Source organism: Cryptomeria japonica, chromosome 2 (assembly GCF_030272615.1).
Source record: "Cryptomeria japonica chromosome 2, Sugi_1.0, whole genome shotgun sequence".
In the NCBI taxonomy this organism is placed as follows: Eukaryota; Viridiplantae; Streptophyta; class Pinopsida; order Cupressales; family Cupressaceae; genus Cryptomeria; species Cryptomeria japonica.
In genome coordinates, this window is record NC_081406.1 from 572,197,581 (window position 1) to 572,225,417 (window position 27,837).

Here is a 27,837-nt window from a genome sequence, read left to right on the forward strand (position 1 = left end):
ACCATCTTGGGGTCTTGTACCTACAAGGAATTCTAATCAATCATGTGTGCAAAATGTGATATACGTTTTAAGGTATGATACATGGAATACCTCATCCAACTGGGCGAGAGCTAGCGGTAGAGAAATTATGTAGGTGACTAGGTTGATGAATTTTAGAACCTCAAAAGGTACTACATATCTAAGTGCAAGTTTTGAATATTTTTCAAATTTGATGGCACTTTTATGAGGTTTGACTCATAGGAGTACTAACTCTCCCACCTCAAATTGCATGGGTATTCACTTTACATCTGCATAGCTTTTTTGTCTATCATTAGCTTCTACTAACCTTTTTTTGGTCAACTTGACTTGTTCTTCCTATTCAAAATTAAAATCAAATTTCATAAATAGAAGTTATGACCAAAATTGCGAAAAAGAGAACATTAGACTTCTAGGATCCTAAACATTTCAAAACAACAAAATTAGGGACCAAACCCGTACCACGATGTAATGCTTGGAACTAGCTTTCCAACGAGGATAAGAAGTGTTTGTTGGATTCTCTGTGAACCTCCTTACGTGCTTTTCATGGTGTTGGGTGTTTGGTTTGGTGTTGCATTATGTTTGATGTTGTGCTTCGAGGTAACCGTGGTTATCTAGTTGACAAAACTTTATTTTTCGGCTCGTGATTAAATCTTAATGACATGTGTTGACATTGCATAGTGTGTTGAGTTGTGTTTGGGTCCTACCTATGGTGTGTAGGGATCCACATTGAGTTATTTCATTTAGATGATGTATTTTGGGTCGACTAGTTGTATGCTACATTGCTTATCTACACGTTACCTTGTTGCCAAAATTGGATGATGTGTGCCAGTATGTTTATGGTTTGGAGTTGCTTAGAGAAGTGCAATACGATGTATTTAGGTCCTTTCTATCTTCCAAATTGGACCACATTCACCACAATTGTGTTTGGTGGCCAACTTGATAGGACCTATGCATGTCCCTTGTTCTAGCTGACCTAATTGATGTTTGTGATGAAGAAGATGGTATATATAAATGATCAAATCAGTGTGATGGTATGTCTTTGAAGATGTTACAAAGTGGTAGAGATGATGAAGTAATTTGTGAAGTGTTTTTCATGTGCAAATGCTTTCACGATCATATCATGTGTAGAATTTTGTGATGCGAAGATACTGAATGTGGTGGCAATTGTTGTTGGAGTTTGAACTGCTTGTAACAAAGGTTGAAGGATAACTTCACAACGGGAGAACGATTTTGTTTTGTTCATTCAAAGATTTGTTGTTTATTTATCTTGCCCAGGAGCAGTGAGCTTCAGCTTGCAAGTTCTCTGTATCTTGCTCTGGAATAATGCATCTCAGCTTGCAAGTCTTCTAGGTGGTAGTGTGCTTCCTTGGCAGTGGTCACCTAAAATAAATTTTTAATGATTTCATATATGTTGTGAGTTAACTCTCACTATGGTTTTTCCCTGTTTAGGGATTTTCATGTAAGTTTGGTGTTCTCTTATGAATTGTGTTTTGTGGTTCCCTGTTTCATTATTGATGATAAAGTTAAGGATAAGTTGATTGTGCTTTGAAGATTAAAAGTTTAAGTGAAGTGTTTTAATGTTTTAAGGTTCAGACTGATTCATGCCCCCCCCCCTCTCTTAGCCCCAAGGTGTGTTCAACACCTTAAACTTGCCTTTGAGAGTGAAAAATTTCATGATCATTAGGCATATGACACTCTAAGGAGATGAGAGCTCTTTATGGTCGAAGCCACCATGCAATTTCACTAGTTTTTCTCCATCCCTTAAGAACAAGGCCAAGTTGTCATTGTCAGGTACACAACTTTACTTCTTCCAATTCCTCCCTTTAGTGGGAAGATCAATGGCCTTGGCAATGACATCCTCAATAAATTCAAAGGAAATGCCCCCAATCCCGATCCTTTGAATTTCCCAAGAAGTGGCAAACTAAATGGAAAGACTCACGTCAGTTTTTTTCATACTCTCAATAAACCATGCAACCACACCCTTAGTGCATATGTGCCAAACAGTCTCATTGTCTTTGAATCCCGAGTGAAAACTAGGCTCAATTCTAACTCCAAATGAGAACCAGGCTCAATTCTAACCCTATCGCCCCCCATTTTCTAAACACTTCTACAATTAGCCAAGAAACTCTATCTAAAAAGCTAAACGATTATTAGGAATTTTTTTTTTTTTTTGGATTATCATGTAGTAAATATGAAGTGCTCCACAATAATAGAAATTATTATGAGGCACCCATCCATTTGAGATGCCATGCGTGCCACTCATTGCCCAAGGTACAAAAAAAGAGGCTAGAAAGGTTGTCACAAATATTTATGATGACTAGCCGCATGGTTGGGATATAATAGAAAAATAACTTTTGGATTTGGATTAAGATCACAAAAGTACTCCCATAATAAATGTTAGGAAAGGCCTGTGAAAAGATAGGGCCCCGAGTGGGATCCACCCTTGCAAGTGAGCTGATAGGGAAGTAAGCCATTATATGGGGCCAACATGGCTAAAACGTAACACAAGCAAGGCACCACCAAAAGTAAAGGGGCCCACCACCAATTCCAATATGAAGATCAACATGCCAGATCATCAAGAGGCAATGAGTCATCATCCATGCCTTCCACAAAAGTCTGCACATAATTCAAATTTGAAAAGTCTTTCTAATAGTTATCCTAATCATTCTCAACAAGTATAGAGGAAATAAAACCAACAGGAGAGGTACCCCATCACATTGGTCCAATTCATTGAGTCAAAATACCCATACATCTTAGCATTGTGTTGCTAAACAAACCCAATTATCGCACAATCATTCCAGTTGAGGCCATAAAACAAGAACTAGAAAAAACTCGAACAAAGGTGAGGGAGGGAAACAAGATTATGGGCTTTCCCCATTAAGAGAATTGTTGATAGTCCACTATGTAAAAATGATGTTTTGAACCTTGACAAGAATAAATCTGTGGCTTCGCCAACACCGTAAAGGGGTAGTGTTGAAACCCTAGATTGCAAGAGCATCCAAAATCTCATTCCTCTCTATATATGTGTTGTAAAACACACATTTCCAACCCTAACAAGAGTTTATTGATATCGGGAGTTATAGTTTTAAGAGTCCAACTAGGATTATTGGATCCTTTTTAACAATAACGATAACAAGCTTGGAGCCCCCCTCAATAATGAGGTGTTTGATACCAATTGAAAGAGAAATATTTATCCCCCATAGAAGCACCATATCCTCAACATGGTTATTCGTAGTAGAACCAATTCCACTAGCATAACGAGTAACCATCACACTAGTAGAGGAACAAATAACTTCCCCACCAATAGCAGGATTAGGATTACCCCTAACCACATCATCCAAGTTTATCTTACACCAACCAATTCGGGGATGGGACCATTTGGTCCTAAGCCAAATTAGCATCTTGGAATTATAAAATTTAGAGAAGGAACCGAGAATACCCCAATTCTTTTCTATAATAGTTTCAAATTGAGTTGGAGGGTGAGAGGGACATTTCCAGCGAGAGACTAAAATGTTCTCAAGTAGGATTTTATAGAAGACCACAAACAAATCTTTAGGGGACCTTTCAACACCATGAAAGATCTAGTTGTATCTTTCTTTCCAAAGGTACCAACCAAGATGGGGAAGGACCTACTTCCAAAGCTCTCAAAGAAGAGGATGATGAGAAGGCCTGCTCCATTTGTCCACAAGGGACGACTGAGTGAAATTCAAGCATCTCTAGGCATGGAACTTCAGAAAGATAGCCCCACAAGATGCGAGGAAAGTTACAATGGACTAGACTGTGGGGGATTGTTTCCTTGTTCTGCATACAAAGAACATATCTAATAGGTATTTGGAATCCTCGTTTGATGAGGTTTTCTTGAGTAGTTATTTTATTATGCACAACAGTCCACCAAAATAAATTAATCTTAGGAAGGAGGGGATCCTAGTATGGTACATCAAATTTTGACGATTTTTTTGGTTGTCTCTATATGTGGCTTAATTGCTCATAACTATTGATCTTAGGTAGTAATGTTGCATGCCGTGGGATTCATTATGTGTGCAAGAATAAAAAAGCACACACTTCAAAATATCGCCTGATACCTACTTAAGGATGCCCCAAGAACCATGCACTTAAAAATGTGGCTATTGGCACATGTGAAATTTATTAACGAACTTTTAGTTATTATTTTTTCGATTCCTTTAAAATTAGTAATGGGAGTTGGGTGCACAATAAGTACACTATTATTGGAACTCACGCATTGGTACCCTTCCCCTGCTAACTTATATATATTAAAATATATATAAAGAAATCCCAAAAATATATCAGTAAAGTACTCCCATAATAAATGTTAGGAAAGGCATGTGAAAAGACAGGGCCCCAAGTGGGATCCACCTTGGTAGGTGAGCCGATAGGGAACCAAGCCATTGCATGGGGCCAACATGGCTAAAACCCAACACAAGCAAGGCACCACCAAAAGTAAGGGGTCCCACCACTAGTTCCAATATGAAGATCGACATGCCAGATCATCAAGAGGCAATGAGTCATCATCCATGTCTTCCACAAAAGTCCATACATAATTCAATTTTGAAAAGTCTTGCCAATAGTTATCCCAGTCATTCTCAACAAGTAAAGAGGAAAGAAAACCAATAGGAGAGGTAACCCATCACATTGGTCCAAATCATTGAGTCAAAATGCCCATACATCTTAGCACTATTCTGCTAAACAAACCCAATTATCGCACAATCATTCCAGTTGAGGACATAGATCAAGAACTATAAAAAACTCGAACAAAGGTGAGGGAGGGAAACAAGATTACGGGCCTTCCCCCATTAAGATAGTTGTTGATAGTCCACTCCGTAAAAAGGAAGTTTCGAACCCTGACAGGAATGCATCTGTAGCTTCGCTAACACCGTAAAAGGGTAGTGTTGAAACCCTAGATTACAAGAGCATCCAAAATCTCATTCCCCTCTATATATGTGTTGTAAGACAAATATTTCCAACCATAACAAGAGTTGCTTGATATCGGTAGTTATAGTTTCAAGGGTCCATCTAGGATTAGTGGATCCTTTAACAACATCGATAATAAGCTTGGAGTCTCCCTCGATAATGAGGTGTTTGATGCCAATTGAAAGAGAGATATTTATTCCCTATAGAAGAACCATATCCTCAACATGGTTATTGGTAGCAAAACCAATTCCACTAGTATAACAAGTAACCATTGCATTAGTAGAGGAACAAATAACCCCCCTACCACTAGTAGGATTGGGATTACCCCTAGCTGTATCGTCCAAGTTTAGCTTACACCAACCAATTCGGGGAGGGGACCATTTGCTATTGAGCCAGATTGGTATCTTGGAATTATCAAATTTATGGAAGGAATCAGGAATGCCCCAATTCTTTGCCAGAGTAGTTTCAAATCGGGTTGGAGGGCGAGAGGGACATTTCCAGTGAGAGACTGAAATGTTCTCGAGTAGGATTTTATAGAAGACCACAAACAAATCTTTAGGGGACCTTTCAACACCATGAAAGATCTAGTTGTTCCTTTCTTTCCAAAGGTACCAACCAAGATGGGGAGGGACCTGCTTCCAAAGCTCTCAAAGAAGAGGATGATGAGAAGGGTTGCTCCAATCATCCATAAGGGAAGTTTGAGTGAAATTCAAGCATCTCTAGGTATGGAACTTATGAAAGATAGCCCCACAAGATGCGAGGAAAGTTACAATGGAATAGAATGTGGGGGATTGTTTCCTTGTTTTGCATACAAAAACACATCTAATAGGTATTTGGAATCCCCATTTGATTAGGTTGTCCCGAGTAAGAGTTTTATCATGCACAACGGTCCACCAAAGGAAATTAATCTTAGGAAGGAGGTGGGGGTTACCTACCTTACATTGAAAACCACTATTATTATTATCATCCTTCAACGACATATTGTAAGCCGATCTAACATAGAAGTTCTCTTTAGGATTCATGGTCGAAACAATTTTGTCTTCCCTAGGAAAGAGGGGGAGCTCAATATGTTGTAGTAAAGAGGCAATACGAGTTAGATGGGCCTAGTTTTGACAACACCTTGACACATCCAATCGAAGGTTACTAGTTGAGATATTAAAAACATAGGGGCCAAAAAAATCAGTAGCCTATCTTTTAAGGTCCTTATAGGTGCGATTTTCCCCTATGGTTGGTTGGTCAACCATTTATCCTCCTAGAACCAGACCAACTACCCATTGCCCACCTGCCAAAGTCCCAAAGAAATTAACTTCGGGACTTGATGATATTGTTCCAAATTTTGAATCCACTAGGGAAGCTGGTAGCAAATAGAACAGTGTAGAATTTTTTTTGGTTAAGGTATTTAGCCCCCATAATGGTACTCCTATCCTTATGATCAAGTGTAAGATTCTATCCCACCTTTGTTGTCGAAGCTTTGTTCAAGTGAACATTTTTCCTTATTCCCAGGCTCCCAAGGGTCTAAGGAGGCAAATTTTATCCTAGCTAACAAAGACAATTCTTTTTCTTTCTTCAGTACTAGACCACAGGAAAGTCCTCTAATTTTTCTCAAACTTCTCAACAATGTTCTCGAGGATCTTGAAAAGAGAGAGAAAGTAAACCAGTATTAAAGTTATACATATTGCTAAATATTAAATTTATTATTATTTAAGTGAAGTCAACATTGTGTACTAATCCATAAATGCATTTTGCATTCTATTTATAGTCAATTTTACTTCATTTGCACATTTTTTATTTGTTTCAAACTATTAAATTGAAAGATAATTTTTAAAGAACTGCAATCCTAAAACTACACATAATTGAATCCTGAACTTTAACATAATCGAACTTTAAATCAAATTGAACACTAATCTTCAACCTAATATAAGACTAAACCACTTACACTGTTTTAATACCAAGGCTAACTCTAATTTTATAACCAATAAAAACCATGCCACTAAAAACTATTAAATTACAAACCTAAATGAAATTAAACTCTAACCCTAAGACTAAATCAAATTGAACCATAACCCTAAACCATGGTAGTTGTATACCTAAGCCTAATTAAACCAAAATGAATGCTAACCTTAAATCAAATTGAACCCTCAAACTAAAGCAAATTCAACCCTCACCCTAACACTAAATCAAATTCAACCTTTACCCTAAACCCAATCAAACACTATAATCATACTAAACCCCAACCCTAATTTTATTATATTTTTCAGTTGAGTTAGACTTCAATTAATCTTAGCAATCACTCAAGTTCAACTACGATTAGGGTTCAACTTGAATCAGGGCTCAAAACAAGTCACAATTCAAAATTTGATTATGGCTACTATTGTATTAGCATTAAAGTTATGGCAAAAGTATAATTATAATTTAATAATGACTACTATTGTATTAGCATTTAGGTTATGGTAAATTTAGGATTATAATTTAATAATGACTACATTTCAATTTTGATTTTCCCCTAATAAAAGTTAAAACTTTTTTATATATTAAAATAATTTTATTAAAGTTAAAATATCTCAGTTATAAAACAATTCATTTTTTAAAGTTTATCTAAATAATTAATTAGAAATAGATTATTAGACTTATAAATTAATAAATGTTTCTTTAGTTTATTTCTTTTGAGTTGTGACTACGGATGCTAGGTGAAGCATACTAGTAGCCATTATAAAAGATGCCTCAATAAACTTGCACTTAAAATAACTTGATAATAGAAATTGGGTGCACAAAAAATACACAATTATTGAAATACCTTCCCCTAATTAACTTATATATATATTTGCATTATATATTTTAATATTTATAAACTAAATTTCTATCAACCAAAATCACACTAAAAAAATCTATCGTTATAAAAAAAAATAATTAACATTCTGAATGAGAAAGATTGAAATGTTTCTAATTTATTTTTCCTAATTTATTTTTCCTTTCCTATTCATAAAACCGAATAGGAAACCATATAGGAGGATTAATCCCCTCAACTATATATGGGAGGCTTGTCGAACAAGCCCCATATGAACGTACAATGTCATTGGGGAATCTCGACCGTCCATCTAATTTTCCGACGGTAAAGAAACTCCACAAATTTCTACCGTCGATAGCATAACCTCAACGGTCCAGATATGTTCTGAAACGCGGGAAACAGAGTCTTGGAAACTCCCAGGGCAATCGAACATTATGCCGTTAAAAACCCTACATTTGTAGAACAAAATTAATGTGAATTTATCGCAACAATCACAATTTAGTTCTTACGTTCTTCCACAAGGTACGACAAATCTTTACCAGGATTTTGCAAGTCACGCAATATTTTTTGATGGGTTGTACGACATTATTTTGTCGATTTTTGTTTTCCCTTATTATTTCTTACTGCAACTTAATTTTTGATGTTTTAAAGCAATTGCATACTTCGCAACTGATAATCTGAGGCCAAATATTAACGTTGAAGTAAAGCGTAGGTCAAATTGTAGTGTTTGTTTGTCCATTTTCAATTTCTGGAAAGAAAATCCGTGCCAGGTTTTATCTTTCATTTGTCTTTTTTTTCATTCGAACAAGAAGTTGTATTTTTTTTAACTTTATGTTTATCCATGGATTTTTATTCTTGAAAATCACTAAATCTTTTCCTGTATGCGTTCTTTCTCTTTAGTTTTATTAAAGAATCCACATTTTTTCAATTGAAAATCATTGTTTTGAATTAACAGATGAATTCATTTTATCAATAACCAAGTCTTATTAGGTTTACAATAATGGAATTGCGCTGTACATGAGTTGTCACATGAAATGAACAAGAATAGATTAACTAAATTTTTCTCTCAGAGGTGTTTTTGATCGGTCGAAACTCTGCTTAAGTTTATCTTGAACACTATTCTTCAAAATCTCGTCAAATCTTTTAGATTTTGTTTTATAAAGCCATTTGAAGCCAGCTTGGTCCTACTTAGTCACATTCGTGACAAATTGTTCCAATCAATGCAAGTCCTAAGAGACCTTACTTCTTTACATCTCTTTGAAACTTTGTCAAATATGTGAGAAATTGTTTAGATCAATGTAGGCGTTCAGAGGGCCTATTTTTTCAAATTAATGAAAATCAGTCACAGCTTGTGTGTGAATAGAACTTGTTTTATTTTTTTTGAGGCAAACTACCTATACATATTACCTATTGGATTTTTTCTGTATTTTTCCTTACTGTTTAAGTGTATTTTTTTAAAAGAGATTGCCGAATTGACATGCTGGAGCACTGAAGATTTTATGTTTCTATGGTGCATTGAATCTTTAATAAAGTTTTCTCTCTTAATTTGTGCAATGTTTCAGCAAATTTTGCATATTGTTCACATGTGCTGATACAGAGGAAAGATAATTTGCTAAAACTAATTGGCCAGGGTCTTTGTGGTAACATGCCAAACGTCAGGGCACGCAAATCTTCAGTTTTGCAAGAAACTGCTACGCCCTCCACAATCGACAATAGAACCCTGTCTGTAAAATCTAAAAAAACAATGCACTGTCAGAGTGAAAGTCCAATTTTTTTAACTCCAGGCAATATCAGGAGAAGCGCAAGAATCAGTAATAGGCTAAGTGACACACAGCTAGTGCCAGATAATTGTGCTGAAGTTGGACCTTCCTCGGCCACGAAAGCAGACAATGTTGATCCCGGAATGCTGATTGATAATGTTGAGGGCCAGGAAACTCCTGTAAACAAGGATAATATGACCAGCTCCAGCAGAGGTAGGGGCAATGTAAGCAGTAGAGGCCAGGTAAGAGGAAGGGGTAAGCGTAAATTATCCAGCACACATGTTGATATTCAAGAAGATCAGACTGCAGGGATAAGTAAGGGGAGTAAAGGTGGAAGAGGCAAGTGGAAAAGGAAATTAACTCCTGGGAAATCCAGGGAAGGTAACTTATCTGAGGATGAGTCTGATAAAGAAATAGATTCTTCAGACAATGAATCTGAGGAGTATATGATGAATGTCCAAGGTAAACCTAACAACAATGTGGAAATGAGAAATCATGTAGATGGAGATTACAGGGATAAAGAAATTCTTTCAAATGCAGAATCCCATGTGGGTGATGGGATTCTTAGTCTTGCTGAACCAGCAGATCCAGCTGGTAAAGATATCCTACAAAATACACAACAAAAACAAAGACAGAATCATAATAATGGAACTGCAGAGGAAGATGTAATGGAAGTGGATAATGCTCCTGCAAATGAAAACCAGGATCATAATAACAGAGATGCAGAACTTAATGTTGGAGAAAATGCTGCGCCTGTAAACCAAGACCAGAGTCATAATGATAGACATGAAGGACAAAATTTAATGCAAGAGAATGCTACTCACCAAAATCAAATGCAGGAGCATAATAATAGAGTTCTGGTCAGAGATAGGTTTCTTGCAATAGCACGACAGAGGGCTGCACATTTTGCTTTCTTTAAGCCAGAAGATGAACAATCCTCAGCTTCTCAGAAAAGGCCTGAGCCTAATATCGAAGGCAGAAGTGATGAAGAGAAAAGAGATTGGCCTGGTCCATTTTCTACTGGTAGGCGCTTGGTTGAAGAAAGAGCAGGAGTATTAGCAGCTCGAAAGGAAAAGCTTGCTGGAAGTGGGAAATCTGCTTCTCTAATGGAATGGGCACCCACACGAGATAAAGACTTCAAAACCCATACTTTGCCAACCCCACTTGAAGAATTGTGCTTAGGAGTCTTGTGCAAACATGTTGAGTTTATTGAGTCACTGGAAGGAATCCCTGATGCAACAAAGAACAAAATCTGTCATGCTTTCTGTGCATCACGAAAGGTGACTGCTCAGGTTCTACGATTATTCATCACAGGGTCACAAACAGAAATATGTGTTCCAGATTGTTCTCTTGTATCAGAGGCAGAGCTCAACGAGCTGATGGCACAATGTTCAACCACTAGTTTAGAGGTTTGCCACTGTCTCTTTATATTTTTAATTTTCTAATTTAACAAAACCTTTGATGGTAGTATTGTTTTAAGGGTTTTGATTTAATCCACTTTAAAATAATCCTCTAACGGGGCGGATAATTAGATGGAACTCTTTAGGCTTGGTTTTCTCTTGAGATTTCATTTCTCTATCTGGAGAAGACAAGTTAGAAGTTTCGTACTCTCAATTGCTTAATTTTTTATCAATGACTTTTGTCTTGTTGATCTTTTATTTGAGTAGCTGACATGGGAAGCACCATGATCACTGTTACTTTTATCTTGAATCTATTTGTTCTGGCCAATGGATTATGTCTACATGCGTGACGAGCTTCTAAGAAATGTCATTTGCAGTTCAAAATTAGGTAAATATAAAGCTAAACATCAGGAGATCACAGGTTCCTGTTTCTGTTTGGTGCTTCTGTTTGTGCACTCCAGCCTGCAGCACTGTAGCTATTAAATCTACTGATTATTGTTTTAGTGTATTTGATTTCTTACAATATTTTAATGATGGTTTACAGTTTGCCTTCCCGCAAAATGAAATGTATTGACTTCCAAGCTAATCAGGAGAAGCTGAAAAGTGCTTGTCCAAATTGGCATGGAGATAAAATTCCTATATCTACAAACATTTCAGGCCAAATTAGCATCAAGTTTTCACGAACCTCTAGCCAACTCATTCCATACGGGCATTACTGTGAATCATTTTGCCAATAGAGATTTCAGCTTCTTGAATATATCCTTTGTTACTAATCACCACACGTCTTTGAACCATCTGGTTACCCTGTTATGTATGTGTCAGGTAATTAGAAAATTTGTTTTTACTTTTTATAAAAACGTATTGTACTGTTATAATACTTTTTTTCCACGTTCTATGGCCCTACAATATAGTATACTTTTTCTGTTTCCTGTAGAATACAAAAACCAGCCATAAAGGAAAAGTTAATTTCTGTATTGAATGTGGCTCTTCTATTTTATAGGCAGAGTAGTACTGCAAATAATGGTCTGGAAATTTCATAAATTTAATTATGGCCTATGATTTCCTGATTTGCAGGATTAAACTTTCAATGAATTTTCTATGTTTAATTATAAATATCAGTAAAGTTTTTTTAATATTTATCAGAATAGTTTTCTGTAGTTTGTTGTGAATTATCATTGTTTCATTATGTAGGATTATTGTTTCATTATGTGAATTATCTCAAACTATTTTTTTGTCTTCTGGTCTTTATTATGTATTGACTTCTAAACAGGAAAATTGTTAAAAAAAGGTCTAGTTAGTGACTGACCAGGATTTCTACTTTTAACAGGTGCTTCAGTTAGGCATGTGTGGACGTGGTTTAACAGATCGTTTAATACAAGCTACCTTTGCTTGCCCTTCTGTGGGATTGCCTTGCTTAACTCGCCTTTCATTAAATGGTGCATATCGCCTTTCAGATGTTGGATTAAAGGCACTCGTACAGGCTGCTCCTCTACTGAGCTCTATGGACATAAGTCGCTGTTCATTTTTGTCAGAAGCTAGCATTAATTCTATAGCTGACCATTTAGCTCCAGTGATTAGGGAATTGCGTTTGGAGGAGTGCAATCAGCTAGATGCAATGAGAATTCTGCCCGCACTCAAGAAAATGCACAAGTTGGAGGTACTCTCAGTTGCAGGGATAACGAGTGTTACTGATGAATTTGTGACTGAAATCCTTGCTTATATAGGTTGTGATCTGATAGAGCTTTCTCTTGCAGATTGTGGGTCAGTGAATCAAACCACTTTTTTTGTCAATTGATTTGATTCAAATTGGAATTAGAATGCTCTTTGTGGCCTTGTGATTTTCTCATGCCTTATCACTACTTTGTTTTCTTCAATTCTTGAAAGCTTGATGAATGGTATGTTGGAGGACATTAGTTTCATTTAATAGCTTTTGAAGGTGGTTGATGTTCGTTTCTTACTTGGATACAGGAAGTTGACTGATGGTGCTTTAGAAGCCATAGGTGCTGTGTGCTGTGGGCTAAATATCCTTATCTTGGATAATCTCTATCTTTTGACTGACACATCACTTGCATACCTCACTAACGGCTGTAGATCACTTAAAAAGCTGTCACTGAAAAGATGTTCATTCAGGTTTGTTGAAATATATAAGCACTTCTAATTCAGTATTAAAATAAAATACTTAAATGTATACTCCCACTACCAAGGTATATGTGAAGCAATCACACAATCTTTTCTAGTCATTTGGATGGTTTTCTATGAGAAAATTGGTTTATAAAACTCCAAAAAGCCAAAGCTTAAAGAAGAGAACCAAAAAACCTGATTATTTAAAATCCAAACCCAAAACATCCGAAATACCTGCAATTTTTTGGAGATATTTGCACAAAGCTCTTTAAAGAGAATCATGAATAAGACATCTTCTCCCATGCAAATTTTGCAAAAAATAAAAATATTGTCCAGCTGATTTAAAATCCTGAAAGATTGCTCTACATTTCCCCTCTTTCTTCCTTTCATCCAAAGCTTCAAAACAATGGATGAATTTGCCACAAGTTTTATTGATTTATTTTGCCAGCCTAGGACATTATTGTAATTATTTTTGCTATTGCCTATTACCTAACTGATTTTAAATCCTGAAAAATCACCTTACATTTCCCCTCTTTCCTCTATGCATTCAAAGCTTAAAAGCAATCGATACATTTGCCACAAGTATTATTGATTTATTTTGCTAGCCTAGGACATCAATGTAATTATATTTGCGATTGCCTTTGTCCAGGTAACTATCTTTTAGAATATTTGTACTCATGGATTTTTTTTGGTTGGATATATGGGATATCTTTCACTTGATTTTACCAGAGCGAAGGTGTGAAAAAAGGTAACTGTAAAAATGGATCTTTAGAAGCTGTGATATGACAGTTAGATTATGATGTTTATTCTTCTCTAGTATACCGAGAATTAATATATCTTCTGTATTTCTGTGGAGCATGCAAGTGAACACTGCCTGCTGTCCAAGGAATTTGTAGTTTTGACATTGAAATGTTTGTTTAACTAGCTATTATTAAGCCTTTGTAACTACTCTCTATTTAATGCCAGCTTATTGATCACTGAATATTGTTTGGAGATTTTTTTGGTGATTAAAAGTTATCTATGTTTATCTGTCTTTAGTTATATAGTAAAGCTTGGTTGTTTTAACCATGTTGCATTTACCATCTTCTATGGCAGTGATGAAGCTGTTGCTGCATTCGTTGCTGGTTCTGGGAATAACTTATCTGATCTTTCACTCAACAGTGTAAAGGAGGTGGTTTATTATTTCAAGTTAAATTCTATTTGAAGTTTGCATACGTATTGGTGTATATCATCTTATTGATATGATAAGTTGTTTAGCTCTGAAGAATAGTTACTGCAACATAAACAAAGGTGTGCAACTTAGGTTGTCATTTCCCAGAATGCTGTCTGTATTTATCGGTTTTTCGGTTCCACATATGCTGACATGTCTATGTCTATAAATTACACAACAATATCAATTTTCCAAGATTATCTATTATTCACAAAATAAATGATAAACTAAAACAACTAGTAGATTTTATAGATTTATTATTTTTTTTCTATCAACCTTTAAGATTCAATAAGTCAATTTAGTTGAATGGGATGTGAACATAGTTGGCAAATTGTCGAGGCTTTCATGGAGGACCCCTCCTGGTTCAAATCTCAATTTAGACGCTTACTGGAAAGCATGAGTCTGGAAGTGTTACCTTGGTTTCATTGACAGAAGCAATGCACCCTGGTCATGGCATTTAAGCTGAAGATCACCACACGAGGGAAATTCACCAATTTAAAAAAAACCACCAATTTAAAAGAGGGCATGTAAGGCTCACATAATGGATATAGTTTCATTTGCTATAATTTATTGTTATTTTTTAATTATTATTTTTGTTTCTTGTTCCATGATGAAATGTTCCAATGAGAAGTATACAGAACAATATGAGTATTATATTTATTTCTTGACTTCACACACTTACTTACAAACAGAAATGAAAAATATAATATGATTTACTGGAGTGCCCAGTGTACAGATCTGAATTTCAGAGTGTCTTTGGTTCCCTGCAAACAATAACAAGTCACCCCGCTCCTTCTGGACATTCTGCAGAGCATCCACAGGTCCCACTCTTGAGTGTTTTCATCCCCAAGGCTGTAACAGGTTTAAACTTGAGGGTGAATGTCCTCAGTTTTCAGACTGTTTCAGTAGCATTCCTTTTTGATTTTTCCTGTAGCTGAAGATTAAGTTTGTTTTTTGTTTTCAATTTAAAAACATCATCTTTCTGCCCTGAGTTCTCCTTTAAACCCCAGACTGCATGGAATCAATTCCGTAATTGGTGGTTGTAACTGAAACAAACTCCCCCCTAATCTGCCGAGATAATTGACTACTAACAAGAACTACCTTAACCCATTCCAGCAGAAGACTCTAGACTTGAGACTTAGTTTTAATCAAAGAAACGGGACTCGGCAAGGTCGACTCGGACTTGGACTCGGGACTCGGCGTCAGACTCGGCTCCTGACTCAGCTGGACTCAAGAAAGTGAAAAACTCAAGAATTTTAGAGATTTTTAAAGATTTAAAACTTGTTTCAGACACCCTTTATTGAATACACCTTAAAGGTTTGATTACATACACAAGTATACATCAATCACATAAGCATAAACGCAAATTGTAGCTGAAGAAAATAACAAACATAGATATATAAATATTGTCAAATGTATACAATATTACAAAACTCATGGAATAAAAAATCTATGTCATCATATGATCATCATCAAATGTTTCATACAAATACCAAAGGTAAATAGTAAATACTAAATACAACTACAAGTGTACAAGCCTATGGCTCAGAGGGCCGTGCACCATCTCGCCCTGGCCCCCTGCGAAGGTGTTTAAAGTAGGTCCTGGATGATTCAGCAGCCATAGTCGCTCCCCATGACACCATGCCATGCTCACCAACATCAGGAACAGCTGTGTCATGCTCGCCAACATCAGGAACAGCTATGTCACTCTGAGTCTCAGTATTTCCTGTCTCTGCTCCTCCTCTGCCATGGCTACAGCGTCAGCCTCTATATCTACCTGGTCAATCCAATCAATGTCATCATCACTAAATACAACTATAGGAGTCTCAGGAGCTGTCTGATTCTCATTGGCCCACTCTGCTTCAAGATCAACCTCATCTAGAATGATAGGAGACATGTCAACTACTGCATTCTTTCTCATTCTCAAGCGGAGGTTGTAGTGAACAAAGACGAGATCATTCATCTTCTCCACAGATAATCTATTGCGCCTCTTGGAGTGTATGTGCTCAAACATACTCCAATTGCACTCACAACCTGATGCGCTGCATGGTTGGCTCAAGATGCGAATGGCCAACTTTTGAATATTTGGTGTCTCTGGGCCAAAAAAGTTCCACCAATGATTTGAGTTTGAAATGAGAAAAAAAAATAAAATCAGTCTCACTCATGAACTCATTTAACAAGTTACAATATAGTATTGAATAAAACTAAAATTAAGCCTTACAATTTATTTTTACCTGGCATCATAGTTGTCCTACTGTCTTTGGCGACAGGACGAGAGAAGGTCTCCCCTTGTGCATCTGAGAACATCTGTAGCTCTCGAAAAAGGTCTATCTGAGAAGTACCAGCAGGTCCTATCTTCTCCATGATTGCATATAGCCCATTAAGGACCTCCACATCAGCCTTGAAAGAAGGGATAAAACGGAATGCCGGATTCAAATAATAGGTTGCCGCATGGATGGGCCTATGAAGCTGATGATGCCATCTCCTATCAATGATCTCCCAAATGGGACCATACTTGCTCTCATCTGCTCCATAGACGAATCTGATGGCCTCTTTCGCCCTATCCATGCCCTCATATATATAGCCCATTGTGGGCTTATCTCCATCCGCAACTCGCAACAAAACCACCAAGGGCTTAACAAACTGCAAAATTGAAAATATTGTGTAATTTAGAAAAATGAGCAAATAAGAGAATACATATAATAAGTTATAAAACATGAAGTTAAATTGTAGAATTTATAAAAAAATTGCCTTCACTATCTCATCACAAGGGACCCAAAAGCCTTGCTCATAAAAAATGCAGTCTGCCATATCTATCCTTGCAGGGGTGGTAGCAGAGGATGAGGAAGACCACTCCTCACCAACAATCATACGTCTCAAGGCAGACTTAGACCTAAGCATGGACTGCAATGTGAGGAAGTTTGTGGCAAATCTTGTGATTCCTGGACGATGCAACTCCTTCTACTCTGTGTATTGTCTCATAAGAGCCAACACCCATGAATGATTATATACAAATTTGCAGACATTTCTTGCCCTTTCTACACATTTCTTGACCCATGGGATTTTTCCAATATCCTCCAACATGAGGTCAATGCAATGAGCAGCACATCGAGTCCAAACTATAGATGGTTGCCTCTCCATCAGCAACATAATTTGTTGCATTGTAAATTGTAATTAATGGAGGTACAAAGTACAAACTACAAAATAGTAATTAATGTGCAAACAAAATTAGTTTGTAATCAAAAGTTTACCTGCAGCAACATAATTTGCTGCATTGTCGGTCACCACCTGTACCACGTTCTCCTCACCCACATCTTCAATCACCTCCTCTATCTGCTCACATAGGTAGGTGGCATTCTTGCAATGGGCGGAGGCATCAATGGACTTGATGAAAACGGTGCCCCCTGAAATAAAAAAATAAAGCTAGGTCAATGATTATCCAATAAACCATTAGATAAAAAATAAAAAATTAAAGACTATATGAAACTAAAATTAATCAATCACCTGCGGAAGAAACAAGAAAATTAAGGAGAGTTCTATTTCTCCTATCCGTCCAACCATCAGTCATGATGGTGCAACCTTTAGTGCTCCATATGTGGCGTTGTTCATCTAAATCCTTTTTCACATCATCCACCATTTGAGACAAAATGGGTCCCCTCAAATCACTCTCACTAGGGGCTTTGAACCCCGCTCCGCATATGGTAATGGCATCAACCATTTGTTGCCAATAAGGAGACCTGTCGCAAAGAAACTCAATGAGATAAGTTAAGTATAAAAATTTAATGAGATAAGTTAAGCATAAAAATTAAAACAATCAAAGTTATCAAACATAAAAGTTAGTAAAACATTCACCTGGCTACAAAGAATGGAATACAGTTGTAGCTCCAAAACCTGCCAACTGTCATTTTAGCAGCATCATGGACCTCCTTGTTCCAACCCATGCCCTCAAGCGACGGTTGGGACCTAGGAGTAGTGTGAGGCACAAAGAAGGAATCCAACCTAGATTTACGAATCCTAGGTCCAATGGTAACATTCCCACTACAACTACTAGTGGTAGGAGCATGAGAAGTGGCGGTGGCACTGCCACTTATAGAAGCAGAAGCAGAAACGGAAGCACCAGCAGTAGCAAACTGATTGGGACGATATGGAGGTAAGGAAGAAGGGCCTCCAACACAACCTAACTGTGTCCCTCTTCCTAAAACTATCTCTCTCCCAATGGCCACTCGATTCTCCTTTTGTTTCTTTTTTCTTTCAATCTCCTCAACCATTACATAACAATCACGTACGGCCTCAGGGACTGCTTTTAGGCATGGTTCGGCATCATGTCCACGCACACCAGCAATATGGTATTTCAGCCTATATATACCACCATGGAATATTGTTTTGCAAAACATACATTTTGTTTGCCCCTTTCCTTGCCCTGGAAAATCCTCATGATATTTCCAAGCAGTGTCCTTTCTCATGGGGGGTCTAGAAGCTGAAGTAGACATTTTAGGATAGTTTTGTGAAACTTGAAGTTGAGGCAAATAATAAAGTGAAGTTTGCTGCAATAAAACATTACAAATACAAAACAAAATTAATACATACATTCAAAAAAACTAAAATAGGGTTTGTAAATTTTTTTTTTTAAAATTGTAGGGTTTGTCAAATCCTACTTTTAAAAAAAATAAATTTACAAACCCTACATACAACCCTACATAGTACAACTACATACTACATGCTACATACAAATTACAAACATACAAAAGATCTTGCATACAAGAAAATGTAAAACTTTCAAAATAAATGAATAGAAAATGGAATTTTTGCATACAAGAAACAAAATAATGTTTAAAAAAAGTCTTACCTCTTACAACAAGCTTGAAATGAGCTGCAAACTCTTCCTATCCAACTCTTGATGCACCAAATCGAAACACAATGCAGCTCCAATGTGACAAATTGAAGAAAACTTGAGCTTCCTCCTTGCTGGTTTTTCTTCTATGCACCCTTGTTTTTCTTCCCAACTCACTTTACTCTTCCTTTTTTTGCAAGTGAATGAAATGAAAGTCACTTTTAGGGCTAGAAGACAATTAACATAGAAAAACGGATTTAAAAAAACTTTGCAAACTAATTTTTTTTTGTGTTTTAAAGTATGTCCATGCCGGCCGAGTCCAGGGCTCGGGACTCGCCGAGTTTGGCGAGTTTGGGCCAAACTCGCCAACTCGGCGAGTCCGAGTCCTAGCCCCTGGGACTCGGCAGGCTTGACTCGGACTCGCCGAGTCTGGGCGAGTCCCGTTTCTCTGGTTTTAATCTACTTAACTGCCTACAGGGCTGTAATTATTCTAGTTGAAGACTGAAGATTTTAGTCCCAATCTGACTTAACTGCCAAGAGGACCTTTATTTACTAATTACTTGCTGACAGAAATTCCATTCAGCACTCAGATAAAAAGGGGGACAATACTCATGATAACTTGTCTCTCTATACTAAGTAAATAATCCGATCCCTAGATAATGGATTTAGCTCAAATAGGGTTATCAAACCTGTGTTTAACTAGAAGGGGCTACTGTTGGTAACTTGAAAGTTGAATATTGATGGGTTGCTAAAGTCAAACTAGGAGCAGTTGGAGGAGGCTATGTGATTTAGGAATTAGGAAGGACAATCAGTTTTAGTTTTTGCCTCTTTCATTTCCAGAAACACCATGAGCAGAGTGGAAACAATGATCATATTCCAATCTGCAAAAATGCATTGATGGAAAAGACTTTATTGTGGAAGGTTATCTCAAAGTTCTCATCGATGCTTTGAATAAATGGATATGAGAAGATCATCTTTACAAATGGCCTCAAGGGTAGCAAATAACTTGGACAACATATGCATTTGGCATGTCAAGTTTAGAGGCAATAAGGTGGCAGATTTGGTAGCCTAGGTGGGGTTGTGTTTAATAGTGGAGGAAGTTGAGGGTTTTGTAAATATGCCGCTATCACCCCTTTAATAAATAAAGGATTGTGAAGTGCAACAAAAATGTCATTAGCTTGGAAAATTATTAAGCTGAGAATTTACCTAATATTTTTCATAGGAAGCATTTTATTGCTCATCTCCTAGAATGGGCTTACAAAATTACGCTTTAATTGATTGTAGCATGTGTGAGCCCCTTAGAGTTGTATGGGGATTGACTACTTTTTATAGTTAAATTATGAGAAAGTTCACCTTTCTTCTCTCCTCATCGCGCGCTTCACATTTTAGATTCATTCTTCTGCACTGCTGAGATGTGCTTCGAGATTGAAAAGGATCCATGTGCAAGGATGGGGTAGAGGCTTGGCTTTGGGAGGATCAGACTACATTATATCTGGATGTTCTTTGGTTTTCCTTGATATAGCTCCTCTTTGGATCATCCACCGCTATCGGCCGCCATTCTTCTCTATTGTTGGTACGAAGCTCATCATTCCACATTCTTTCACCTCACTCATCCGCCAATCCTATGTACTTTTTTGGCTCCCTTGCTGAGCACAATTCATTCCTTCATACCTTGTCCTGCTATCCTTAATGATTTGGTAATCTTCCTTTGGCTTAGCATTAATTTGCTGCCGTCATCCCTGCCTCATCCCACTTAATCTCTCCTTGCTGATAATCCACTGCTTCCATTGCTTGGGTATCGGCCTCTTGATTTCCCTCTCTCAGCATATGGGATATTTTGAATTTTGGAAATTCTCTTAAGAGCTTTGAAATAATCTGAATAATCTTGTCAATTTTCCAATGGGCAGCCTCCCCTTTCGAAATCGCCTGTGTGATGATTTTTGAATTACCTTCCCATTGCAGATTCCTCACCCCAAGCCTTTTTGACAACTGAACTGCCATCAGGGCAGCATTAGCTTCTGCTAAGTTATTAGTTGTTATTCCTAGTCACTGTCCACACTTTGCCAGGATTGTGCCTTCATGATTTCTTGCCACACATCCTACACCTGATTTGCTCGGATTACCCCTAGTCGCTCCATCAAAATTCACCTTAATCCAGTCCTTGTCTGGGGGTTTCCATTTAATGTTATTTCTCTGATTTTCTTTAGGATCAACCCTGGGGAACCCATTAACGGGCCATAGCTCCTCTTTATTTTGCACCTGGATACACTTGATTCTATTCAAGACCCTGGTTACTGATTTCCATGTGTATGTCCTGGTGCTGGCCCCTTTCTACTCAAGCTCAAGATATTCTATATGGTTTAGGGAAAGGAAAAATGAAGTCTACAAAATTTTGACCCAATTTGAAGCTATTGTTAGCTTTTCTATTGTCTTGATTTGCATACCCCAACTGTTGCTGGGTTATCCTAGCCCTCAAGATATTCTATGGTTTAGGGAAAGGAAAAATGAAGTTTATAAAATTTTGACCCAATTTGTATTGTTAGCTTTTCTATTGTCTTGATTTGCGTACCCCAACTGTTGCTGGGTTATCCTGGCCCTCAAGATATTCTATGGTTTAGGGAAAGGAAAAATGAAGTTTATAAAATTTTGACCCAATTTGAAGCTATTGTTAGCTTTTCTATTGTCTTGATTTGCGTACCCCAACTGTTAGTTTACAAAATTTTGACCCAATTTGAAGCTATTGTTAGCTTTTCTATTGTTTTGATTTGCATACCCTAACTGTTGCTGGGTTATCATAGCCTTTATTAATTTTGCATCAGTTTGAGTAAGGTAGCTCTGTAGGATCCAGTTGGGGTGACATGACTTATGTGTACTTTCCTTCTTTGACCATTTGTATGAATTTTCATTTAGAAATTGCCATCTGCCTGTATCCTTTGATTTCAAGACTAAGAAGCCCGCTTGCTTGTTTTTAAGTGTAGAGTGGGAGCTTGGAATTTTCAATTGAGAAGATAAGCTTTTTAATAAATGCACGCAGTCTGTTTCTGTTTTTTGGCCATTGCCTGATTAGTGTCGATAGAAATTGTGGAAGACATGAGATGGTGCAAAGCTCCCCTAGTATTCAGACCGTCCCAAAAACTGGTGTTCGGAAATTTCCTCTTTTTCCTCAAGACTCATAAACAATATCAAAATCAAATATCAATTTATAAAGAAAGCTTTTAAAGCAATGAGTTGTCTTTTTTCTTGTTTTTTCTCAACCTTGCCTGTGTTGCTTTTCTATTAACCACCATTGCTTATGTTACTGGTTCTGGTGGAAAGATGTCAGGTGGGGGAGGGGGTTAAGGATTTTAACAGAAGATATGCATCTGAACAGACCTTTGATGTGTGATACTCCTAGAAAGGCGGCTCCTGGTTTTGAAAATGGTGGTTCCAAGAAGACAGCCCAGTGAATGAAAATATGCAGGGGTGCAAAAAAGCCAAGGGCAACTCCTATTACGATTCAAGAGAATGTAAAAAGGGAATTTGAAAATCTGATTAATATGGAGGACTCGGCACCCAAGGAGCTAACATGTCTGGTAAGAGAGGTTGGGAAGATGGACCAGTGAAGAAAACACTTTGGTGGAGGCAATTTGGATCCTTATACTGGATCTGAAACAAATTCATGTTGGGAGCAACATGTTGGAGGTAGCGAAGGATATGTCCCCTCTTAGTGGCATAGAAACATTTCCTTCTCATGCACCAGAATTTTGAAGCATACGAGGTGCAAAAGTCCCTACTTGACATATAGTTGGAACCCATGATAAATAGTTGGAATCAAGGAAACCTGGGGATGCATCCCCGGCCTGAAAAACCCCATCCTAGTCCCGGGGACTTGGGGATGGCCAGGGGACGTTTCCCCCCCATCCTCAAATTGCTGGAATTTGGAGGGGACGTCCCCGAAATGGGGGGACGTTTGCCCCAGCTGTGGGGACGTCCGTACGTCCCGGGGACGGATGGGGACGGCTGGGACGTCCCCCATAGCTAGGGGTAGTAAAAAATATTAAAAAAATAAAAAAATGTCATATATTCCTGATGTGGGCCCCAAATTATTTACCTGAAATCGTTTCAATTATTTGTTAGGAATTGCATGCAGAAAATATCAATTAAATGCAAATAAAATAATAAAAGTCGTTTGAGCATTGGGGGGGAACTGCGCCAATAAAAGTGGGGAAAATTTAACCTCCGAGTCTGGTTAGGCTCCATATAGCAACATTATTAAAAATTTAAAAGGCAACGATGATAATTCATAATATCGTTGCCACATTTCATGTTCGACCATATGATATATTTAAAACTTTAAAAGGGAATGATACAAATATTTCATCTCTTACCATATGATATTCATATATTTAAAAGGGAAGGATATGCGATGCGAGTGATAAAAATAATTATTTCCAGCGATAATTGTTTAAGCAGAGCAGTCAAATTTTCAACAAATCAAACAAGTGCTGGCATATTGACAATGAATTTTCAATTATGAATGCGTATTGACAATGAATTCTGAATTATGAATGTATGTTGACTATTGAGTATTGACAATGAATTCTGAACACAAATGTGGTATTTTTAGGTTTTATGATGTACATATAGCTGCTTTATCCATGTTTTCATATGAATATAATGTATATATGCATGCTTTATCCATGTTTTCATATGAACATTTAGAATTTCCCTATATATTTTAAATTTTCCCTATATTTTATGTAGCCGTCTCCCCGCTGTCCCCAAAATTGGCAAAAAATATTGCCATCCCAGAAATTCGTTCCACTGTCCCCCCATCCCGGAAACTCAGGGTAACATAGGTTGAAATGCTACTAATTTAATAAACATTGTTGCTATGCTGATGGGGTGGATAAGATAAAGAGATGGTTAAATGCATGCAAACAATCAGGCAGAAATGTGGCAAACAAACATGCAAATGACAAGCACACTGAGATTTCTAATTATTTTGAAAACTTGAAGCAATTGAATAAACTGGCATGTCTATTTCTATTTCGATACATCTTGCATATGGACACGCTTTACAACATTTACTCAATTTTTTTCACATTTGTTGTAGAGCATTCTGAAATTTATTGTTTCTATGTTTACCGTATGCCTTTTGCAAGAGACATGTTGGGTCATATCTATTGTATAGTGTGGTCATTGAACTAACAAACAAAAAACTATATTGTAGAAACTACTTGCTGTATGCGTTCTTGGGAAAATCTATTGTAGTAAAACCTTGCAATTTTATGACTTGGACATAGGATTTGATGTGGTGCACTAGTTGAAGGTTGAAATTCAAATCCACCTTGCAAAAAATACATCCTGTGTCATTTCTATTGTAAGTTAGTATGGTTATAGAGTATTAGACGAAAAACTATGTTATAGAAATTATTTGCTGCGTATTTGTTTGTGAGAGAATTTTTATTAGAATTTTGCAAGTTTACGAATAGGAATGTAAGGTTTAATGTGTTCTAATTTTGATTTTCTGCTTTAATTGAAGGTTGATGATCATACTATTCTTTCGCTTGTAAGCAATGCCTCTGAGAATTTGCTTAGGCTGGATTTATCTTGGTGCCGCAAATTGACGGATGAGGCGCTTGGACTTCTGGCTGATTCTTGTCTTCATTTACATGAGCTTATCTTATTTGGGTGCACCCAGGTATTTTCTCCTCCTATTTGGTTTCACCAGAATATTTAGCTCTTGTAGATTTCTGTTGAGGGTTGTATGTCAGGTCAACAAGAGCAAAATGTTACTAATATATGCAGATGTTATCTCTTAGCATTGTTAAGACTCCACATTATTCATTTCTGGATTGTACTCTCTGATATTTTTGATGATGAAAAATATCACACTGTGCAATCCAGAAATTAATAATGTTAACATTATGGACTGTGGAAATTACATGGCGAGTTGTTTTGTTATGCTGATAGTTGACTACAAAATAGTTCATGCATATCTGTACGTGAGAATATTGGATTGAGCATTACAGTCAAGATAGTTTCTGGAGTGGGTAGGTTTTTAGAGAAGCTCATCTTGTTGGGATTTCTCGCAGGTCACAGATAAATTTCTGAAAGGTCATTCAAATAGTCATCTGGAAGTTCATGGAGTGTAAGAAATAGAAAACAGCCCCATGATGATCTATGCTTTCATCATCCAGTTTCGTCCCTGGGGAAACTGACTTTTGTAGACTTCAAAATTTCAGATTAGAGTGATCACAATGTTTTATTTCTATTTAAATTGTACGGCTATGATGCTGCTCTTGTGAATTCACTCAAATGGGTTGGAGGGTTGTGACCGAGTATATTTTATTGCATATATTAAAAAGCCTGTACGGTTCTTTTCATAATGTGTTAGGTCATCAACTTCAGAGAAAATGTACAGCAAACGATGTACCCTAGAAATTAAAGGGTGAGCATTTTCTGAAAGACAACTCGTAAGGGAGAACATATCTTCACAAATATATGGGTACTAAACTGTTTTTTCTGCAGATTGATTGGTAAACCGATTTCTGCAGGGTAAGATGTTATCAAAAAAACATTTTGGAATGAAGTGAGGTCAAAATTGATTGACTAAAGGATTCTCAAAGCCTTGTAAACTCAATTTTAACAAGAACATTATATTTAAAATATGGGACGATACTACAATTTTTTTAATAGAGATGGAAATTAATAAAAAATGCTATATTTATATAAACTACTTACTATGATTTAAACATAAATTCTGTACGATGGAAATGAATAATCCGTTAACTTAAAGGATTAAAATGTATATAAATGTATATAGGGTCATCATGTCATATTTGATGATGCATGCATTTTATGATGATAATAAGTTGTGACGACTATTGCAAAATAACCTATGAGCATGGGAATCTGTTTTTCATTTTTTAAGAACTCTTAATAATGATGATAAAAAGTTTGTTACATGTTAAATGAAGTTTTATGGGTTTAAAATGGAGGAGATGATTTGATAGTTATGTACTTTAATTATGTAATCAAGAGTTTAGAGTAATGGTTAATTGTGACAATGCTTATGTTAATCGTTTCTAAGTGGTATTTTAGAAGCGACAAATAGTCATACAAGAAAGATCTTAACGATCATACATTACCTTCATCAAGAATTCTGTATTTATCATTACTATTTCATATTATTTAACTCATTGAAAAGTGTGTTTAATTTAAATTTTTACTACTAAATAAAAGTCCTCTAAAATATCATTTTTAATCCATTGACTTAAAACGCTTTAACCTAAAACATCATCCACCACTTTGTTATACCCTAAAACAAGAAACATGCCGCCAATAAAGTGCTCTCTTGCCTGCTGACCTCCATGGTGAGCGTTGCAGACAAATTTGCTCATGAAGCAAAAATATTTTGAGAAAATTGCTTACTTTTAAGGTTCAAATAAATGGTTGGTGGTTTTTGAAGGGAAATAGGCTTGTATTTGGATTGTTATTTTTTTAATTAAATTTCATAATTTTTTTCTTCATTTTGAAATGGTCATTTTGTTTGTGTTTCTTTCTTTAAATTTTTGATGTATTTTTTATTTTGATAGGTTTGAGTTATTTTGATAGGTTTGAGTGCTTCTTTTATAATGATATTTAAATTGATAATAGATATTTGAATGATTTTTGGTTTGTGGAGAATTATTTATGATATAAGATGTTTATTTTTTTCAATTTATTTTTTATAGTTATTTACTATGAAAAAAATGATGAATTTAGTGGATTTTTTGTCTTGATTTGAATTTACAATTTGATATTATAAAAATTAAAACGAGTTGTATAGATTCACTAGTTTCAATTTGAAGTTGTTTTGATATTATGAAATCTAAAATGAATTGGATAGAATCAAGAAACCATCTACAATGGTAGAAATTTGCATTTTTCAATGAGAGTGGAATTTCAAGGATGGCAATGTTATTTTGACACTACTTATTTTCACATTTGATGATTTTTAGAGCATTCAACCATGTTTTATCTGCATACCAATTCATACTTAGGCTATTGGATGGAAACTGTTTGTTGGTTTGGGATTCACATGGTACCATGATCTTAGTCATTGCAAGGTTCTATTGATCCTTGGAGGAGCCTTGATAATTAGCCATGCCCTTGTGAATGTCATTTTCTTTGTTTTTAGGCCCTTTCTAGGTTGAAGTTGAAGCTCCCTTAAAGCCAATTTGTTGAGTTTTTAAACAAAAAAAAGGTATAAGGACCTCTATTTTAAATATGAATAAGTCTTTTGCACTATATTGTATGATACTCCACCTTAGTTCAATAGTTTGGTATTTGCCATAAAAATAGTGTGTTATCAAAGGATTATTTGCATGAAATCCAAATAAGTGGAATAAATACTAATCTTCATTTAGATCCTCCTGATCCCCCATACAGTTGATTCTGATCTCCCTTGGGAGTAGTAGTTACCTTGTTAATAGCTTTTTCCCTAATCAAATCAAAGTGCAAGTTGGGGGATGACAATGATCTAATGCGATATCTTTGATTAAGGATGTACAATATTTTAATTTGATTCAACTCCATGAGAAACCAATGATTAGATCTTATTTCAAATCAGGTCTACCCATAGATGATAAGCTTAATGCGTAGAATTGAATTATAGACCCTTGCAAGTGAATAGAAATGCGTAATAATTGTTTATTCCTCTTAGTACAATGTAAGATCACATTTATAGTCAATTCAAGTGCTAGAACAATAACACCAATATGATTATCAAAAGTATAACAAATTCACAACAAAGGGCG

At 36.3% G+C, this 27,837-nt stretch overlaps 1 protein-coding gene across 3 annotated transcripts; it reads left to right on the forward strand.

Moving 5' to 3' along the window:
- Positions 1–8,010: 8,010 nt before the first annotated feature.
- Positions 8,011–25,732, forward strand: LOC131050759 (uncharacterized). Of its 3 annotated transcripts, none has more exons than XM_057985027.2 (7): positions 8,011–8,254; positions 9,363–10,901; positions 12,220–12,653; positions 12,861–13,022; positions 14,109–14,184; positions 24,579–24,737; positions 25,132–25,732. In XM_057985027.2, the coding sequence occupies exons 2-7, from the start codon at positions 9,378–9,380 to the stop codon at positions 25,189–25,191; spliced, it is 2,415 nt and encodes an 804-aa protein (XP_057841010.2). In that variant the 5' UTR covers positions 8,011–8,254; positions 9,363–9,377; the 3' UTR covers positions 25,192–25,732. The 3 variants fall into 3 exon arrangements, with proteins under 3 accessions (XP_057841010.2, XP_057841004.2, XP_059072717.1); XM_057985021.2 differs by having other exon boundaries at positions 8,012–8,254; positions 9,295–10,901; XM_059216734.1 differs by lacking the exon at positions 8,011–8,254 and adding an exon at positions 8,380–8,440 and having other exon boundaries at positions 9,295–10,901.
- The last annotated feature ends 2,105 nt before the right edge of the window (positions 25,733–27,837 follow it).

What these genes read in the sequence shown, in the direction of transcription:
- LOC131050759 (XM_057985027.2), top strand. Translation starts at nt 9,378, where the DNA reads ATGCCAAACGTCAGGGCACGCAAATCTTCAGTTTTGCAAGAAACTGCT. An exon ending in CTGAAAAGATGTTCATTCAG is followed by an intron (nt 13,023 to 14,108) that starts GTTTGTTGAAAT and finishes CTTCTATGGCAG; the next exon opens with TGATGAAGCTGTTGCTGCAT. An exon ending in TCTTATTTGGGTGCACCCAG is followed by an intron (nt 24,738 to 25,131) that starts GTATTTTCTCCT and finishes GATTTCTCGCAG; the next exon opens with GTCACAGATAAATTTCTGAA.